General features: G+C 58.5%; 1 protein-coding gene across 8 annotated transcripts; it reads right to left on the bottom strand.

Moving 5' to 3' along the window:
- Positions 1–1,252: 1,252 nt before the first annotated feature.
- Positions 1,253–18,499, bottom strand: MAN2A2 (mannosidase alpha class 2A member 2). Of its 8 annotated transcripts, XM_073227163.1 has the most exons (24): positions 18,333–18,497; positions 17,047–17,194; positions 16,247–16,504; positions 16,031–16,175; positions 15,749–15,920; positions 15,244–15,371; positions 14,871–15,044; positions 14,276–14,462; positions 11,999–12,176; positions 11,509–11,711; positions 11,172–11,354; positions 10,933–11,047; positions 10,644–10,711; positions 10,319–10,484; positions 9,617–9,853; positions 9,255–9,377; positions 8,848–8,962; positions 8,464–8,597; positions 8,132–8,273; positions 6,600–6,733; positions 6,197–6,271; positions 4,551–4,745; positions 4,306–4,416; positions 1,253–3,828 (listed from the first exon to the last, which is right to left on the bottom strand). In XM_073227163.1, the coding sequence occupies exons 2-24, from the start codon at positions 17,176–17,178 to the stop codon at positions 3,676–3,678; spliced, it is 3,528 nt and encodes a 1,175-aa protein (XP_073083264.1). In that variant the 5' UTR covers positions 17,179–17,194; positions 18,333–18,497; the 3' UTR covers positions 1,253–3,675. The 8 variants fall into 8 exon arrangements, 6 of the variants coding, with proteins under 6 accessions (XP_073083264.1, XP_073083262.1, XP_073083261.1 ...); XM_073227161.1 differs by lacking the exon at positions 6,197–6,271 and having other exon boundaries at positions 9,617–9,805; positions 18,333–18,496; XM_073227160.1 differs by lacking the exon at positions 6,197–6,271 and having other exon boundaries at positions 9,650–9,853; positions 18,333–18,495.
- Between the last annotated feature and the right edge of the window lie 1,875 nt (positions 18,500–20,374).

Below are 20,374 nucleotides of genomic sequence, written 5' to 3'. Positions count from 1 at the left end.
CTCCTCCACCAAGACAGCTTCTCAAGGCTTCCACACCTGAGCTTTGTCTTAAATCTTCAAGCCTGTCACATGCCAAATGCCAAGAAGCCCTCATCCCCGACCCCATTTAGGATTCACGTGCCTAGACTACCTAATAGAGGTGGCATTCAGTTCAGGGTTATTCTCAAGTGGAGGGCTCCAAAGTCAGGAGCCCAGACGGGTGCAGGCTCTCTGCAGACACACTTGTCCTGGCAACTATTAGGATCTGAGCTTACTTCCCACTGACCCTGATTAAGACAGGTTTGTTTTGAAGGGTCTGGTCTCTCCATTATCATCTTATCACTGTAAGAATTGCCCCATCAGGTGTGTTGTTTGTACACAGTTTTGTTAGAGAGAAACAAAGATGTTGTTGAGATCTCTAGTTTGGGTGGTAAGCCTCATTCCCACCACCCAGACAGGTTTTCCCCGTGGGTGTGCGAGTGCAGTGTGGTTAGCTAAACTACAGCGAGCATGTGTAAACAGGGCAATTTCATGTTAAAGATGTCACTCTTCCTACATGGGTGTCCAAGGTTACTATGACCACACCCCAAGCAAGGCACATCAGAGCCTGTCTGGGCCTGGCTCCCCCTGCGTGGGAGGACCCAGTTCTTTATAGTTGGGAGTCTGCCTTTCTCTCTGTGCTTCCGACTGGCCATTCCGCCCTCCCTTCTTCACAGAAGCAGGATTGTTCTAAGCGGTTGGAAGGTGCAGGAAGCAACAGAACTCTATCCGTTTCCAGCAGCTGAAGTTGCTTCTGTGTCTTGTTCTGGTTCCAGTTATGATTGGAACCCTCCAAACTGTGAGGCCTCGGTGCCAGAGCCCCATGGTAGAGGGTTGCTGCTTGCCTTAAAATCATAGGCCCATTCCCAAATTACGTGTGCGAGAGAGTCACCTGGCAGCTTGTTAAAGAGGCAGATTCTTTGGCTCCTGCCCCGACTGGCTCATCGGGCTGCGCCCAGGAATCTGCTTTCCCCCCACGCACAAGGAAGGTTTGGTTTCCTGCTCTTGTCACCTGCCAGCCTCAGGGAGCTATGGCTCTGCCCCTCAAGTCCTCATCCCAGCATCCGGGCCAACGGACTACAAGCCCCACAGTCCGGAGAGGCTGGACGGCTGCACTTTCAGCAAGTAATTCTGGGGATTCTGGACCACACCCTGAGCAATGCTGCCATAAGTGGTTTAGGGTTAAACATTACAGTTCCTGGCAGATGAATAATTTCATTCCATAGCTAAGATCTCCAACGGTAATAGCCTTTATTTGGCTAATTTTCTAAGGGTTCAGATTCTCCCTTACCACTTGATTACAAATTATACAGCAAATAACACCTGCTATAATTGCTTAGCATCTTTTACTAATATGATGATGGCTCATACTTATTGAGCTCTCAGATGTACCAGGCACTATGCTGAGCACTTCACACTGATAATCTTATTTCTTCCACTGTGACACAGACAGGATTCCACGTGCCCTGGCCTGCTGTTGGCAGCAGTAACCCCGGGTGACCTGGAAGAGCTCAGCTGTGTCACTCTTGAACCTGTAGGGAGCTGCTTAGCAGGCCTTGGTGACTTTCTCGAAGGACCCCAAAGCAAGTTTTTCTCCTAAAGTAATTATCCTCACCAATTTTTTTAAGTGCAGCAAGTATATTTTCCCAAATCTGTCATTTGTATTTTAGCCTTGATGTTTTCCATCACACAGAAACTTTCACTGTTCTTGTGTAGCGAAATGTGTTTCTCTTTTCCCTTATGTATCTCTAAGGTTTCATGTTACGTTTAGAATAGACCTTCCCACACCAGAGGTATAAAAATATTCTGTATTTTCTTCAGTAATTTTGTAGGGTTTTTTTCCCCTGTGGACCTAATTTTTGGGGAAACTGTGAGGTAGAGATCTCACTCTTACTTTAATAGATGGCTAATTGTCTCAACCGACTATTTATTAAATAACCCATCTTTTGCCCCACTTAAAATATGCCTTTTATCTTATACTAAATTCTCACGCACCTGGGTCTGCTGCTGGGCACTCCCTTGTTCCGCTGGCTGGCTGGCTGGCTGCACCCCTGGTCACACCTTCCGAACGCATGGTCTGAGATCCTCTCCTCTAGGACAGAGCCTTCTACCCGCCTCAGCACCACCACCCCAGCCCACTATCATTCAGATTCTCCTAGTGTTTTCAATGTTTACTCCTCCAAATGAACTTGAGAACCTGTCAAATTCCAAAAAGGATCCCACCTCACTGGAATTCACCGAATTTACGGGCTGATTTGGAAAGAACCAACATTTTTACAGGAACATGGTTTGGACCATTTGGGTCAACTTGCAGAACACTCCTAGGAGGCCTTCACTGATTCTCTTATATTTTATAGGTTAGCTGTTTGGCATCAAAAAATAACAGCTGTCACTCTTCCTCACCTTCCTCGCCTGCCCTCGCAGGTGGTCAGTGTGCCGGGACACTGCTAATAACTCCATGTCCTGGGCTAGTTTCTGACTTTGATGGGAATGCCTGTGGTGTCTGACTCTTCAGAATGCCATTAACTGTTGGTTTCTGACAGAGGCCTTTATCTCAATTAGGATATTTCTTTCTAACCTTAACTTACTAAGAGTTTTAATAAGGGATAGATTTTAAATTTTACCAAATATTGTTTCAGCATCTATGGAGACCATGATACATTTTTCTCTTAATCAAAGCTGAAATGAAGCCTGATGGGCAGCCCCACTGCCTGGCGATTTCCTCGGCGTGTCCCTAGTCCCTCGGCGTGCCAGGGGTCACATGCTTCCAGGGGAGGGCGTCCAGACTAGCGGGCAGTGCTGAAGGCCTTCTCCAGTTGCCTGCGCACATGGAGTCCTGGAGGCCTCGCTTTCTTTCCAGAGAAAGGAAGTTTGCCAGACTAAACATCCCCATGAAGGGAAGGGGGCGTCCCGAGTACAGGAGTCACACAGATGGAGGCCTCCACGTCCCTGCCGCGACCCCACAGCCCACACACAGACCAAGTGTGAAACCCAGTGTGAGACGGAGGTTTTGGTACCCGAAGTAGCCTATGACCTCTGGCCATGATGCAGTCTCTAGTGAGTCCTTCCCACGGCACCGCAGCCCCCAGCCAGGGCGTGCAGGTCGGAGAGCAGTTAGATGGGGCCATCCCAGAAGGCACAATTCCTTCTACTCCCCCACAGCACTGGCTCTGGGTCCCCTTCCCCTCCTAGCCGTCGCTCCCTTCTGATCGCACCAGGCCGTGCAGTCCCTGCGAGACCACAGGATGCCCCTAGAGCCAGCTCTCGCCTACAGTGGCCCAGACGCTGGACTGTTTCCCACTCAGCCTCCCCTACCTCTTCCGTCCCTGCGTCACCATCCCATTTGGGAAAAGGATGGGTGCTTGACCCGACTGGGTGGCCACTCGCAGCCCAAAGCGGAGGCCGGCACTGGCTGTTCTGGCCGAGGGCCTTCTCCCTTTGGTCTCACTAGTCACCGCCCTATCTACCCAATGCTGGGGTGTGGGCTGCCCCTGAACACAGAAGCGACAGTACACGGAAAGCGAGGGCAGAGCTGAGTCTATCACAGTTCTGAGAGGTAGATCGGGACGGGACAGCCGGCGCGGCTTGTCCAACCCAACCTTAACGGGTAGAGAACCAGCCCCTGTGGATGACCTTCGTCTCAGGGCACACGAAGCCCTAGCTCAAGCGGAGGCGGAAGGTGGCGATCTCCATGGGCTCCAGGTAGATGTCCGTGCTGTTGGACGGCGAGGCCAGCGGGTATAGTAATGTCAAGGAGGTTGGCTGCAGGGAGCCCACATCCAGGCCACGGAACAGGCTCCCCAGGGCCACCTGCGGGGAGGAGAGACGGTGCAGGGCTGGGCTGGTGCTGACGTGCTCAGGAATGCAGCCTCCCTCTGAGAGGCCCCTGCAGGGGCAACATGCAGGCTTGCATCTCAGGGGGCTCGCTGAGATGTGCTCAGCCCCAGGCCTGGGCATGGCCCCTAGGGCAGGAGCCAGGAACTCAGCAGTGAGTTCTACAAGGACAGGAACCATAGTTGGGTGACCTGTGAATCCCTGGTGCCCAGCAAGCGTCGGGCACAGGGAAGCATTTATGGGCGCCGGCCTAAGTGCGAACAGAACTTACCCATCAGCAGTGCGGTGCCTTTCCCACACTCCTTCTGTTTCCCACTTTGCTTCCCAGAGGCCCCACTTGGAGACGTTCTTCAGTTAACTGCCTCGTCTGGACCTGCCCCCCTGCCCGGCCTCAGGAGCTCCACTTCCCTGCCCCCCTCGCACAAGGGCTCTGCCCGCACGGGCCCTGCTCACCTGGCCTTGGCTCGTGGTGCAGTTGAAGCCCAAGTTCTTGGCCTCAAGGCCACAGTCGAAACCCTTGCGGTGTAAGATGAGCGCAGTTTCTGCAGAGGGCGAGCTATCGTCCTGGAGGACAGACGGACAAGGGCAGTGGGGGGCGGCCCTTCAGCCCACAGGTGCGGCAGTGCTGGGATGGGCAGGAGGTGGGTGAGGAGAGGCCAGGGTCCGGGCCTGCAGGTACAGAGCAGGGCGGTCCTCACCTGGGCCTGGAGCGCACGCAGGTTGAGCAGGTGGAAGTCGCAGGGCAGTGAGGAAGCCAGAGGATGGAAGGAGCGCAGGCCGGGGCCTGGGAGCCGCCTCCTGGCCACGGGCAGGGCAAGCTCTGGGGCACTCAGGTACATGGAGGTCAGGTGGCTGAGGAGGGACGGGTAGCTGGTAGAAGGGCCACCTGGGACCTGCAAGATTGGCCCGAGATGGGGGTGAGCAGCAGAACTGGGGCGCAGGAGAGGACAAAAGCACGTCCGGTCAGTTCCCTTAGGAAGAGCTTCCCTGATGAGCCTGGACGCAAGGGGTGCCCGGCTCCAGGACCCTTCAAGTGTGGCCGCTTCCCGTCTCATGCAGCTTAGAAAGGGCTATTCCCCGAGGCCACCTCTCCTCTGCTTCTTTGGGATCTTTGCTTCCAGAGCACCGTCAGGAGCCACACGCCCATGAGCAGGTCTCAGTAAGGGAGAGAACGGCCGACAGGCCAGTGTGTGCTCCGCCACGGGTGGGCCTCCGGCGGAGGAAGGACTCCAGGCCTGGCTCTCGGGCCCATGACCGAGGACGACGACTCAGATGGCTGACCCGGACGTCATGCTCACAGGCCTGGCCGAACCTCAGCCAAGGCAGCTACGTGTCCGTGTTCTGGAGTTCTGTCCCTAGCACCACCCTCCTTCCAGCTGCCCAGAGACCCTCCCTTCCTCTGCCTTCATCTCCAATCCACATCCTCCCCAACTTCTCCCTCCCGCGGCTTAGTTCAAGCCCCACTTCCGGCATCAAGAGTCCAGTGTCCCTGCTGTTAGAGTGACATGCTCGGGCAGTCCTGACAGGGTCCCTCCCTGCTCAGGTCTCTCACTGGCCCCCAGGATACGGTCAGGACTCTCCAGCCAGGCATTCGGGCCCTACAGTCTGCCCCAAGCTACCCTGCCCAGCACAGGCCAACAGGACTTTCTGTAATAGTGAAACTACACTCGACCTGCTCCATCTAATGCAGCGGCTACCAGCCACTTGAGTGAACAAGGAACTGAACTTGTCATTGCGCTCTGTTTTCATTAGTTTGAACAGCCACTTGGGGCTAGTGGCAACCACACTGGATGGGCAGCACTCGGCTAGCTGAGTGCACTCACTCCTATTATCCATTCGTGTTGTCTTTCCTGCCTTCCACCCTGTGCCTTGGTTTGTGTGTTTAAATCAGACTTGTCATTCCTCAAAGCAGCGTTTGGATGACACCTCCTCCAGGGAGCTGTCCTTGATCCCCTTGGCCCACCATGTTCTTTTGCTCCTCAGTGGACCAGTATGATCTGTAGACATACCATCTTCTACCTGGTATTTTTACAAGTACACGTACTGCTTATCCCCCACCCCTACTCATAAATAAACTCCGAGAGAGGGGGTCAGTGTCTTAGGCATTTGTGTCCCTCTCAGGCTGTAAAGCACCAGGGATGCTTAGCATCGTTTGGTGAGTGGATGACGGGCCATGGGCTCTGCAGGCTCGGTCACCTACAGGCTCCAACTCCAGGTACAACTTGCTAATACTAGCTCAGCACCATGCCGGCCCTTACCTCTCTGTACTGCTCTGAGCTCAGCACCACTGCCGGCCCTTACCTCTCTGTTACTGCTCTGAGCTCAGCACCATGCCGGCCCTTACCTCTTGGCTATTGCTCCTGTTGCTGTGAAAGATCAAGCCCCTAAGTGTGGCTGTCAGTTTGGAGAAACAGCCAGGCTGGTGGGGGCAAAGAAAGCCATGAGATGGGCAGGGCTTGGGTAGAGAGGGTTAGAGAACAGGGGGTGGGAGGGAAGGGGGCAGCGAGGAAGGCGGGAGATGAGCATGAAGGGGCACAGGCGACAGGGTGCTATGGGAGAGGGAGGGGCCAGGCTGCATGAGATGGAGCAGCGAAGCGTCAGACCCACTCCCCCCACCGGGCAACGGAGCCCTGCTCTCTACCCTTCACCAGCCTCTAGCTCTGCTCCCTAGGCTCTGGGCTGCAGCCCCAGGGCCACCCACAGGGACTCGCCTGACCAGCTCCCCAGAAGGCAGGCCCAGGGCTTACCTCCCTGCTGGGCGTCCGCCGTTCCAGCAGGAGGCGGAAACGGTTGCAGGTTCTCTTGTTGTCCTTGAGCCCCTGGCCCAGGCCCCGGTTGTCATCCTGCATCAGCCGCCGGTCCAAGATCACCTCCAGCTGGCCTGGGGAAGGTCACTGTGAGCCCTGGCCTGCCACCCACCCACCCCAAGCCGATGCCGACCTTTGGAAGAAGAGCCCAACCGCAGGCCCTGAGGGGAAGGCCGTGGGAGCCGGCAGCCGAGTGCCTCAGGAGAGAAGACCCCGAGCCTTGGGCTAGAGGGGATGGGGGGTGGGGGAGGCTGGCTTCAGGAGGCAGCAGGAGGCCGCCCTGGCGGTTCACCGCCCCTGCCCAGGACTCGAGTGGGGAGCCGCATCTACACGGGCTTCTCAGGCTGGGCAGGTTTGACTGTGACTAGAACACACGCTCTCCTGCCCTTGTTCTACACGGGCACACCCTCCAGGCCTGCCTGCCTCCTCTGTCAGTGGGAGGGCTACAGAGAGGACAGCCAGATGGCACACCTCCCAGAGGCTCCGTGAGGGTCACTAGGGTTTCCCTGGGAAGGAGAGACGGCAGAGAATCACCTTTGCTTTCTCTTTTTAATATGCTGGGAGCAGGGCTCACTGCAAAGCTGGCATATGTTGGGACGGCAATTTTTCCCTGCACCTGGTTTTTATAGGAATCTCTAGAGGGGAGCCCCCACAGATGGCCTTTCCCTCCTGCCCTCTCCCCAGCCCTGATTCTGACTTCTGTGGTTCCTGACTTTTCACTCTGAGCAATCACAGAAGGGTATCTGAAAATCCTAAAACGGACCCCTTGCCCACACAGCTCATTTCTCAGCACACTGTCCCGAAGGGCAAACAGCCTGGAGGGATGCTGGGCTCAGCCAGGAGTGGATAGCGTGGAGAGACGGACCCACAGGGGAGTTCTAGAGCTGGGGGGCCTGGGCCGAGGGGCAGCAGAGCCACACTCCTTCCCGCAGGTAGTCAGCCTCCGCCGGGCGCCCTACGCTCAGCCCTGCACACAGGCTCCCTCCCAAACACACAGACCTGAAGGCCTCAGAGACCGTGAAGTACAAACTGACCGCTTAGCCCTGAAGTCGTGGAGGCTGCCTGGGCTTGTCCACACGAACAGCTCTAGCCCAGGGCTTGTTATGACCCTTAAGAATGTTATTCTCTCTTCTAATGATCACTAGTAGGGAAACAGTACATACTTTTCTCCTTTGCTACGTATTTCCTTACATCAACTATTGCACCTTCCCACCTGTCCCAACTCCCGTCCTTGGCCAGGAGGAGCAGGTTGCACACCTCATTTGAGAATCACCTTCCAGTGCCCTGATGCTTCCTGAGGGGACCCACCCCCCCCAGGGGCCTCCTGAGCTGCCCTGCCCCAGGGCAGAGGTCACAGGTGCCTGCCTTCCTCCAGTGCACACTGGAGAGAGAGGCAGAGAGGAGAGGCCTCGGGGCCAGGCACAGGCTTCTTTGCTTTGTCTTACTCGGCACAGCTCCTGTTCCCCACTCACCGTCACGGAGGCTGGAGACGCCGAGGGCCTGCGCAGTGTGCAGCGTGAGGCGGTTCTGCATGTCCTGGATGTAGGCCATGACTGGCATGGGGTAGAAGTTGGCCTGCAGGGGCAGCTTCTTCAGATACCGTCTGGGCTGCACCTGCAGGGCCAAGGCCAGCGGGTCAAGGGCATCTGCGCACCGTTGGGGCACCAAGGGGCCCCGGTCTGAAGGAGTCCCTGATCTCCCTGTGGGCAGACCACCCTCCCCCCAGCCCCCCTGTGCCTGGGACGGAGGTAAAAAACACAGTCCACGTTCTGCTCCATGGGGTCTCCAGGGCCCTGCAGATCACCTGAAAGCCATTGTGGTCTGTGAAGAAGGTGGCCTGGCTGTCAATGTCTGTGTGGATGCGCAGGGCCAGCTCCTTATTGACATAGTCCCGGATGTCCACCAGGGATGCCATGTCCAGGGACAGTCCTTCCACCCCTGGGCCCAGGGACAAAGAAGGAGCGTTGAGAGTGTGAGGATGAGCTGCAGCCCGGGAGCCTGGGCTGGGAGAGGCCACGTCCCATCCCCGGGCAGCGTCCAACGCTTCGGGACCACGCGTCCCCCAACAGAGCCAGCGTCACTCCCACCTCGGCGCGCTGGCTGGGAACGGACGTGTGAGCGCATAAGGGCAGAGGGGAGAGCGTGTCTCAGCCTAAGGGGCCCACACCTCTGTTCTGACCTTCCTCACCTGGCAGGTTATAAAGCCGGACCACCTGGTGAACGTGCTCGTAGTACGCCACCACCTCGGAGAAGAAAGGGCCTTCGGTGACACGCAGCACAGGGGGATCCTTGGGGACGTAGGGCTGGGGAAAGAGCAGGTGGCAGCTGAAGCCGCAGCACAGAGAGCAAAGCAGGGAGGTACCAGCCCGGAGTTGGGCAGATGCATGGACTCCCAGCAGGCTCCGGGCGGAGACCCCTGGCTGGGTTCCTCGGCCCCCCAACCCCCAGTGGTGGCCCAGGCACGGCCCCATGGCAGGTGGGATCACCCTGGAGGAAGGCCCGGGCCGTCCTCGTTGCCTCGGGCCACATGTCTCCCTGCACCCTGCACTCCTGAGGCAGCCCAGAGCCTGCTGGGGACGGCGTGCCATAGGGTACCTGGGCCTCGCCATCGGGCAGGAAGAGGTAGGCTCCACTCTTGTCTTTGGACGTGCGGGTGCCATAGACAAGGAACTCCATGTCCACCCGCTGCTCCTGCTCCTCGTCTACCCTTCGGATGCTCTGCCAAAAAACACAGCCCTGACCCCTGGCCCCACACCAGCACGTCAGGCCTGCCCGCTGGGAGGGCGCGTATGAACTTCCCCGAGGAGCCGAACCCAGCTTCCCCACGCTGCAGGCTCGGAGCCAAGACTCCCGGGTCCACCACCCGTCAGAAGGCAGCGTGCTCACTGGCCCGGGGCAGTGCCGCACATCCCTGACACACACGCCCCGTCTGGCCTGGTTCCCACCCTGGCCTTTACCTTGAGGAGCCCGGTAAGGCCTGAGAACCAGACCTGCATGTAGCGGTTGCTGAGGGCAAAGTCGCTGGTGCCAGAGTCAACGATGCGCAGAGGAAATGCCTCGTGCCTGCTGACGGACAGCTGGCGGCCATGCAGGTAGACGCGCACGGAGGAGGGCAGGGTGTGGTGCCCGTCCAGGCCCAGCTGCAGCTGCAGCACACCAAGGCCCAGGGCTGGCAGGCGGACGGGCACGGACACCTGCTGACACGGGAGGGGTGAGGACGCCCGGCCACAGCACGGCCTGGGGCTCCGGTCCCGGGACATTTGTGTGCTGAGGGGGCCCGTGAAAATCCCTGCACCAACTGGGGCCTCTGTCCCTTCTGTACGTGGAAGTGATATTACATAAAAACCCCTTGTCAGATTTTTATGAGTCTCAAATGATATTTGAAAAACTATGAAATGGTAAATACGCATCAAGCTTTCAGTGAATATGTGTTACGTGGATGAATGACAGGCAACACCACCTCCCTTCCTACTATCATCATCCTACCAGACTTCGCCCTCAAGGACAGACACAAACCCCAAGAGTGACTGTCAGCTGGGCGACTCCCAACCTGACAGGGAGTCAGCAGGGCCACAAGCAGGGAGGGTGGGAAGCTGGTGTCAAGGGGCAGAGTGAGGCCCTGGGGAGGGGCCGGGGACCCCTGCTGGGCCCCGCCTCACCTGGTAGACGTCAGGGACCATGTCAGTGGCAGAGCTCCAGCGTGCGCTGATCTGCACAGCCAGGGGCTGGCCCTCCTCCGAGAGGACACGAACCCGCGGCGAGCTGACGAGCAGGGACACCACGCTGAGCCGCTCCTGATCCAGCGGGTTGAACAGTACCACGTACCTGTGTGCGGGAGGCAGGCTCACCTGAGGGGCCCCTGTTCCCGGGCAATGCAAGCAGGAACAGCGGCCAGGCCAGGTCCTATGGTGGTCCAGCAGTTGTGGGGCTGCAGGGGCACCAAAAGCAGGGAGCAGCTTTGCCTTTGCACCTGGCCTGGCTCACCTGGGTGACGACTGCAGGTGGATCACGGTGCGCTCGGGCAGGGCATCATGATTTAAGCGGGTGTCATCCTGGAATAAGTGGGCAGGGAGGGAAGAACCATCGTGGGGCTCGGCCTGGCTCAGTCTTGCCTCCTCCCAACCAGCCCCAACTGGATGTGGACCGCCAGCTGCACGGGGTGCAGACCTCTCAGCCCAGGATGCGTAAGGAGAAGAGCAGCACCCTCGTGGCACGACTCTCAGGAGGGCGCCGCACACAGAGCGGCCCCTAGCAGGTGCGGGAGTGGGCTCACCATCTGGAGGAAGGGCGCCTCCGGGTCAAAGTGGTAGGTCTCCTTGTCCGCCAGCACCAGGTAGTGAGCTGCATGAATGATGACCTGCTTCAGGCTGACCAGGGAGCGCAGGAGCCTGGGGGCAGGGGAGGGGCCGTGGAGGAGACCAGAGTGAGCTCCTGCTGGGCCCGCCCGCTGGCCGCCAGCACGTCCCTTCTCTGGGCCAGCGGGCAGGGGCGAGGGCAGGAGAGGGCTCCCACCTGACCCCATAGTCCACCACCACCGCCTCCTTGGCCGTGCCGGTGATGGCGTCGTGGTGCTGGAAGAGCCCCAGCGTGCGCCGCGCTTCTGTCAGGAGGGCGAAGTTGGAGAGCGGGTACTGGCTGGCCAGTCCAGAGCGGCGGGCGTGGGCCACAGCCAGGCTGTACAGAATCTCTGCCCCCCTGCCCGGAGAGAGAAGCCAGCTGTGCCCACACGCTGCCGCGGCTCACCCGCTCTGCGAGCCCGCCCCTCCTTCCCACCTCTTCGCAGCCAGTCCAGCCCCTCCGGAAGCCCAGGAGCTTCCTCCGTCCCCTCCAGCAGCGGGGCTGGTCTCACCGCAGGTGGGCTTCCAGGACGCGGTCCAGGCTCTTGTAGAAAGGCCGGGAAGTGTAATACCCGGTCCAGTAGTGGTCCTCCCGGTCCGCGTAGGAGAAGAAATCCCCGCTCAGCACGGGGAAGCCTGGCGGCCGGGCCCCAGGCTCCACTCCTGTCCTCTTGTACAGAGCGTCGAAATAGTCAGAGAGGGTGCCGAACTGGGCCTGTGGGGACCCCAAAACCCCGCTTCTGTCAGCTCTGAGTCTGCTGGGAACCACGGCCGGTGCTGCAGCAGGGGCTCGGGTGCGGGGATCCTGCCGGTGCAGGGCAGGCGCCATCCCACCCAGACGCTGGGGGAGCCCGGGGAGGAATTCCAGCCTACAAGGGAGACCGCACCCCAGTGTCAGAACAGGGCCCTGCGTTGGGGGCGGAGGGGGTGACGGGGAGCCCAGAACCCCGCGGGAGGGGCTGACTGACTGCGGCGTGGCCGAGCCCCCTGCGCCCCTCGGACCTGCACGTGGAGGTCGGGCTGGCTGTTGAGGAAGTCGAAGAGCCGCTGGTAGTTGAGGAACTGGGCATCCCACTCCTGGGGCTTGTCGTATCGGAAGTCGTCGCCCAGAGGCACCAGCAGCACGTTGCTGCGGAAGAGCCGGGACTTCTTCCGGTACTGGTCCAGGAGCAGGGCGGCTCTGCAGCGGGAGAGGCCGCGGGCCCCGCTGAAGCCTTGGGCGCAGGGTCCCGGGCAGGGCCGGCCGGCAGCCGCCCCTCTGCATCACCCCCGTCCAGCGGGCGGACCCCTCCTGGTCCTCTGATTCTGACAACCACTTCTTCCCACGCTAGGCTGCAACTTGTGGCTTCAGTCCCAACTGCAGTTCTGACCTTGGACGCCACACGGAACAAATCAAATGGCGCTGCCCGGGACTGTCCTGCACACACCGAGGATGTGCCCACCCCCTGGGCTTTCCCTGCAGGCTCTGCGACCCCAGCCTCCCTCACTCTTCTAAACTGCTTTAGTGTAGAATCTGCTCAGGGGCAGCTCCCTGAGCACCCCATCTGTCAGGGTCCCTTAGAGGGAGCGAGGGGCCCAGAGGAGGACACCGGGGTGAGGGTGGGTGGACCTGCCGAGGCGGCCGGACCACCCCCCCCAGAGCCTGCCCGCTTTTTCCACGGGAGCAGGGTGCCTTTCCAAGGGCACGTTTGGCAGCCCCACTGTCACCCTACAGCACTGTCAGCCACCGTGTTTTCCAGGCATGTGACTCAGTGAGGTCTTTTTTCCTCCACCCAAACTTTCCTATTCTGTTTTCCAAAGCTAAGCATAGAAACTTCCATTTATATCTAAGACATCTTATCTGGTTAGATTTGACCCCCATCACATGCAACCTGTTGAAGTCCTTTGGGGCCCTGATTCTGACGCTCCAGCTTCATTCTTCCCCCTAGTTAATAACACAGCACAGCACTGGAGTGAAGAGCACAGGCTCGGGTGCCAGAGAACCCCAGCGCCAGCTCCACACGCACTGGCTGCGTGACCCTGGGCAAGTCACTCAGCCTCCCTGGGCTTCAGTTTCTATAAAAGGAAGGGGACGTCAGTGCCTACCAGCATAACGTCATGAGAATAAAAAAGAGCTAAGTAAATTTATATGTGCTAAACACTTGAATAATGCCTGAAACGCAGCAGGAACTATATATACAGGTCTGTTATTTTCCTATTCACCCAAGTTGCTGGTAAAATCAGCAGCAAGAGCACGGCAGATTTGACCACAAAAGCCCCTTTCTCATTTCAAACCAGCCTGGTAACTGGCATGTTACGGATGTCACAGTTCAATCAGCCACTAATCTACTTAACCACGCTGGCCCAGCTTGTATGTTTTTATTTTGTTCTCAAGAGAAGACTCCTTAAATACCATTTCCCCTACTCTATCAGGCTCATACGGCTTCCAAAGGAGACAATGAAGTTACTCTCACGACTTGCTCTCTGCAAACCTAGGCTGGCAGCTATAGGTGGCAGCTGCTGCTTGAAGAAAAGTCATGCTTTTATAGCTCTAGATTCTTGCTTAGAATCAGCATCTAGAGTTCTGAATTCTGGAAACAAAAGACCACTCTTTCCCTTTTGCTCATGTTTCACCTTTTGGACATCATGGAAATTAGAGTATTGCAACACGAAAACCAGTTCAACTCGTTATATTGTTAAGGCCAGTCCAGTTCTGTTTAAACAGCCATTTTAGATCACTTTCTTAATTTGCACTTTCCCAGGGGGACTAATTTTAGCAACAGTGACATCTTTAGGGGCTCCAAACGGTTCTCAGAGAGAATGTCAAGTCTGTTTCCTCAGAGGCTGGGGGCTATGAGGCAGGACTGAATGTGTGTCTGAATGGGATTCTGGGTCCACGAAACACTGAGGATCCTGGCTGACTCTGGGCCAGGGCAGGGGGCCTGAGCTAAAGGAAAGTCCATCAGGCTAAAGGGTGTAAGGAACTTCACCTATTTTGAGAATTACTCACTTCTGAGTCAGCCAACCGGCTCTGACAACTTGTTAGGATGCTGGAAAACACTCAATTAGGAAAACAAAACCATTCTGTAAAAGGTGGTTGCTTAGAGCCGCTCCAGCTTTCCTGGGGAACTCAGTAAAGGAGTCGCTCTGCCACTGGCCTGAGCTCGCTACTGCAGTGGCCTGAGCCCCCACTGCACCAATACAGAATCGAAGCCCCCCAGACCAGAGGCCAGGTCTCCTGACTCCTCTACGGCATGAAGATGCCACTACCACGCCCAGCCCAGGCCTGGGAACACATACCTCTCAGCCACGTTTGCCTCTGTGACAGCCCGGGGTGGCACCTTCCAAGGGCAGTTGATGCGCCCACCGGGCAAGCGTTTGAAATCAAACTGGCAGCAGATCTTGGGATCCGGGCCACAGGTATGGGGGACGTCATAGCTGTAGAAGGGCATCATGTGGCAGAAGATGTCTGTGCTAGAGTCCGAGTCTGCAGAAGACACCGGGCAGTCAGCTACCAGCAGGCAGCCTCTGGAGCTGGGCACAGGGATGCCAGGAGGATGGGATCTGCTCCGGCTAAAGGCAGTCAGGACAGAAAGTGAGCTCCAACTAGGCTTAAGGCTAAAGATGGCTGGCAGGCCGAGGGCCAGGACACAGGGAGGGTTCCGGGGCCCACAGCGCCTCCAGGGGGCGGTATGCTCCGACCCTCAGGATGGGTGGCAAGCCCCACAGAGACCAGAGGTCAGTGTGATCATGACCTAACGTGGAGGAGAGGGCGTGCTGGCAGTCCACACCAGGTCCTGTTGGTCTGCTCTGAAGGACTGGGGTCTTATTTCTGATATCCCTGCCCTTCCCCAGGGAGAACTGCTGTGACCCCCTCCACCCTACCTGGCCTTACCCCAAGTCTGCCTCCACATGAACTCCAGGTTGTGGGTGGCAGCAAAGTGCTTCTTGATGGCATAGTGCACCCTCTGAATCAGCATGCTGGTCAGGTTGGCGCGGCGCAGCAGGTAAGGCATGGTGGGGCTGTGTCCAAAGGGGTCCACCGCCCAGCCAGAGCGCGGGGTTATACCTGCGCAGGGGCACGGAAGCCAGAGGCCCTGAACTGCGGTACTGCGGCCCCAGCAACCATCTTGCCACCACACCAGGCCCCTGCTGGTGGGATTAGCCTAGAAGGAACCACCCTTGCCAGTCCCCCTATGCCTTACAGCCCCCTGCTGTCCTCAGGCTCAGGCATGGCAGCAGCCTCCCACCCCTAAGCCTAGACTCACCAAGGTTTTTCTCCAGCCACTGGTGGCCCTCGATGAGCTGGTCAATCAGCGCAAAGTAATGGGAGTTGGCCTCATCCGGCATTACCCAGCCTCCTGTTGCAATCTCTAGCTGCCCATTTCCCACCAGCCTGGGTGAGGAATCGCACAGAGCATGGGGCAGGGACCCTTTGCCCAGTCCTGCCAACCCCAGGATGCCAGGACAGGCCAGCTCCCCTGAACACAGGACCCAGAGAACAGACATGCGCCTCCCGTCCCTCCAGCCCACCTCCCCGGTGTCCTGGGTGTGCCCCCAGGGGCCAGGCCCCGTGCCTGCTCCTCACTCGTGCTCAAGGGACTTTGGTTTCTTCTGACACCAGGGACCCTCCAACCTATCCGTGCCTCTCTTCCTTGGCCACCCCACCACCATTCCTCGCCTCCACCCTGCTTCCCCCTCCCTCTTCCTGCACTCTGGCTCCCCCACTAGGGCCTGGGCACGAGCCCTCCCATGCCTCCTGGCTGCACTGGCCTTCGCACTGCCGCTCTCTTTTGGGCATTGATGTTGTCCCACCACTTGGCAAAGAAGGAGACTTCCGCCCAGAGGAAGCGCCGCCGGGGGTCCTCCTGCAGCTTGGACACCATGCTATTGAGGATGTGCTGTGTCTGCTCTGTGTAGTACTTGTCAAAGGTCTTGATCCAGCCTGGGGAGCCAACATGGGGTCCCCTGAGAACACCAGCATCTTCTTCACCGGCCTTTGCCATCAGAAAGCCCACTCCGGCCCCCAGCTCCCAGGGCTCCGCTGGATCACACCTGGGTCATTGTGAGAGTGGGGCACCACGAACACCTGCAGGGCTTCCGCATCCCAGTCGTGTGGGCTGTAGGAGATGTCGAAGCCTTGCTTCCACACACCACCATCCACGTTGTCAAACGGCAGCTCCTCCGATACAGTCAGCATCTGGGGGGAAGGAGCAGAGCTCAGGGCCCCATCTGTGGCCCCCACGGGTCCCTGTCAGCTCTGACTCTTACCTGCAGCTCTGGCTTCTGGTGCTGGCCCCCCAAAGCAAACTGGCAGTCTTGAGGGGAGATGGACAAGAAGCTGGGCCGGGGATCCGGCGGCACCACCCAGGAGCCGTTGGCCGTGTAGTAGGGCAGCAGGGCGGGCGGGCCCTCCGCGTTGGCTGTCAGCTCCAGCACGGAGTCCTTGATGTGGCTGATGATCTCGTGGTTCTCCTCCAGCAGCTGCTCCAGCTGCTCAATGCGGTTCTGCAGCACAGAAATTTGGCTCTGCCGAAAAACCAGGACGCGATCACCCACGGCCCCTCGCGCCACAGGGAAAATCTCTGAACGGGGCCTACAGCCTGAGGCCTGCCTGGGGTCCTCCCTCCCCACTGGGAGGCAGCACCAGGAGCCCAGGGGTCAGGTGAGGAACCGGGGGAATCACTACTGAGGACCGCCGTCCACTTGGGCTGGGGGCACCCTCGCTCGCTAGCTTACGGACGGCAAAGAGCTCGTCTCGCAGGCTCAGCCCTCGGTGTGGGCGGTCTGGACAGCACTCTGCCGACACGGAATCTACGGGACTCTGGTAAAAAACGCTGCAATCCATTAGCAACATCTGCCAAGAACTCAGGAGGAAGGGCAGCAGTTCGTAATACCATTTCTCCTTCCTCCTCCTTTTTTGCCATCATTGTTTTGAGCTTTGGGTTTGTAGAAAATCTGCCAGTTGGGATGGGAAGTTTGTGTCCTGGGCTGACAGGACTCTCCGGCGGGGCTATAACCAGAGGTCACGTGGCTTGCGCATGCCGAGATTAGCAGGCGGCGTGACTCACCCGGGGGAAGTTCCCCCCATTCTGGTGTCCGGTGGGATCGTGCTGCACTCGGTCCAGCATGAGGTAGAGCGAGAAGACCGCCACACAGAAGACGGCTGCCCCACACACTGTCACCTGCTTTTTCAGCTTCATACTGGCCTCCACACACCTGGCGGGAGGGGCGCCCTCTGTAGTCCGAAGCAGGCAAAAGCCCTCGGTGGTCGTCCCACCGAGTGCCCCAATGAGCTCCTGAGGGCTGCTCCCAAAGAACACCCGTTTCCTGACTCCAAAGAAAAGCAAGCTTCTAAGCCCCAAATCCAGCACTGCCTGTGGGTCCCGACCCAGCCTGGCCCTGAATGTCTCCGCGGAGCCACTGAAAGCACAAGGAGGCAGCAAGCCTGAGCGGGGGCCTGCATGCTCCCCGCAGCCGCTCAGGTCCCAGGGTGGCGAGGCCGCTCTCCCAGGCTAACGCTACAGAGAACATGACCCAGTACGGGCTTCCCAGCACACAGACTCCTGATTGTAACCAGCCCCCACCGAGCTCGCCTGCAGGACACGCCGTCAGCGGAGGTGTGTCCAGGCTCCTTGGTCATGAGTTTCTACTTTCAGAGGAATAAACTGATATCTGTTTTGATTTGATTTGAAGCCCAAAGCCACCGGCAGGAAAGCCTTTCTCCTTAGATCGGACTCATTACAAACGGTGCCTGGCACAGCAACTCTCTCATTCAGAAATACAGAATGAATTTAAAAAGAAGCAGTTTATATTTCTAACATAAAGCAAGTCCAATGTCTTCCCCGGGTTAGTTCCGATCCTGCAGTAGGTAACTTTCGGCCTCTGTTTATGGAGCAATTTAGGGGGTCCCCTGGGAAGCCAGCCGCGACGGCTGCTGAAGGTCCGCCGGGTAGGGAGGGGCTGGGCACGGCTGCTCGGTCGCGGGCAACTCCACAGGACCAGGAGGCCGCCGGCCGCCTGCGCGCGTGGGTGGGAGCCGGTTCCGAGCCTGGCCTCTACGCGCTGTGCCCTACTTAGCGGGTCTGATTCCGCTCGGGAGCCTCCGGGCCGTATTTTTAGCCCTTGGAGGCTGGGGCTAGGCCAGAGTGGGTGCAGCTGCGGGGAGAGCGCTGGCTCGCGGGGGATCGGCACCTGCGGCGGGGCTCCGGCGGCCCGCTCCCCGCCGCCCCGCCAGGCCGCGGCCTTCCCCGACTCTGTCGGCCCCGCGGGCCGCAACGCCTCCGAAGCGCCGCCCGAGCCCGGCCGCGGCCCGGGCAGCCGAAGCCCCCCACCCGAGGCCCGCCCGGCGCGTTACCGTGTGCGGCCGGCCTCCGCGCCGCTCCGGGCCCGCGGGCCAGCTGCCGCGCTCACATGCCCGGGGCGGCGGCCCGCCGAGGCAGCCACTCGGGCGAAGGCGGGCGTCCGCCCTCCCCTCGCCGCCGGCACGGCGCGCCGCAGCCGCGCTTCCGCGGGGCCCCGGTGCCCGCCCCTCCCGGCCGCCCGGCCGAGCAGCGTGCGGGGCGGGGACAGCGGGGACAGCGCCGCCGCGCCCCGCCTGCCCGCCCGGCCGCCGCCCTGCGCGGCCCCCGGCCCCTGCCCCGCCGCCGCATGCCCCGCGCGGCCTCCAACGGCAGCCCCGACCCCCAGTCCCGCCCGCGTCCGCCCCCGGCGCCCCCGCCCTGGCCCCGGGCGCCCCCGCAGTGCGCAGCCGCGGCCCGCGAGGCCTCCGCGCTGCGGACCTCGAGCGGGGGCGCGCGACTTCATTTCTCTGCATCTTCCTAGACTCAGCGCGTTATCAAACAGTAATGGAAGCGTTCCCCACCATTTCAGCAGCCGAACCGTGCGGCATGGTTTCCGGGCGCCGTCGGTCCTGGCTGGGAACCCTTCATTGGTATAGGGACGCTTCTCGGGCAAAGAGGGCCGCCTCCTGGGGTGCTGGCCGCCCAGAAAGACACCACTGCCTTGGTGGTTCGCCTTTCACTGGGCATCTAGTTGTTCATAACTTTGCAGCATAATAAACCTAGTGCAGTGGACATTCCATGAATTCCACGTTTGTTTTCTTTCCAAATTATTACCTTAGAACAAATTTGCAGCAGTAGGTTACCCGGGCAAAAGGGAAGGACTGCTAGGACTGATGGTCCCTGGCACCCTATTGCTCCCCTAAAGGATCACACTATCAGGAACTGCCAGTATTACTTAAACAGTATTTTGTTTGATAAACCATATTTAAAATGTCACTTCATTGTTTCAACTCCCATTTATTTAATCACCATCGTGAACATTTTTCTTGGTTTATTTTCTAACTGGAGCACTTGTTACTAAGGTGTTACACCTGGGCTGGGCTCCTCACCCTGGACGTCTCTGTTTTCCCCTGTGTTCTGGGAAATTTATCTTAAAACCCTTCTACTTAATTTTCCCTTTGGCAATCATAATCTTAATTTTCAAGAACTCTCGGTTGTTCTCTGGTGGTTCTTTATTATCATTATTATTGAGGTTTAACTTACAGTTTATGGTGCAAGTCTTAAGTACAGCTTGATGAGTTTTGATAAGTGTATACACAGTATAATCACCACCCAGATCAAAACATAGATCATTCCCAGCATCCCAAAATGTTCCCTCTGTCAAGAGGTCAAACAGTCCCTAAGCACAGCTTGGTGGCTGACCAGGCCAAAGGGTCACTACTGGAGCTGCAGGGGAGGCCTGCGCACTTCCACAGACTCAGCCAGGATGTGGACAACAAGCCCGGATGGGTCCAGACAGCTTATTACACTAACAGCAAAAGTCAGACCAGCATGGTGTCAGCTTTCCTTAGTCACCAGACAACACTGAGGCAGAGCAGGCCCAGATGCCCGGTGGCACGGTGGTGGGTCTCTCTGTGGCTGAGGAACCAACTCAGTAATTCTCTGGCCTGCAGCTGCACTCTTAGTTGGGGGTCGGGGACAGGTCTGAAGTCCTATATTCAAATGAAACTAGAAAGAGGGATGAGAAGCGGCCTTGTGGGGTGCTCCCGCTGCTTTCTGGAGGGACAGCTCTTTCCCCCCAGGCTGCGCATCTTCCTTTGCTCTGGGAGGAATCCCAGGGTGCCTGTTGTGAGAGGAATCATAGCGTGCTCTGCCGAGACTTGGGAAGGACTGTGGTCAAGCCTTGACTTTGTGTCCTCTTGGGGATCCACGTGATGTCAGGGCACCGTGTCAGGGCTGTTTCTAACGACCTCTTGCCACCTCAAGCTTTCAAATGTCCAACTAAGAATTATTTCCAGGAGCGTAGCCACCCATCAGCTAGCTCAGTGTACTGACAGAGCTTGGACCAAATCCTTCCTATTTGTCTTAATACCAGATGAGAATGACCACAACTATG

Source organism: Manis javanica, chromosome 18, assembly GCF_040802235.1.
Source record: "Manis javanica isolate MJ-LG chromosome 18, MJ_LKY, whole genome shotgun sequence".
NCBI classification, from domain to species: domain Eukaryota; kingdom Metazoa; phylum Chordata; class Mammalia; order Pholidota; family Manidae; genus Manis; species Manis javanica.
This window is presented reverse-complemented; position numbering and strand designations above follow the sequence as displayed.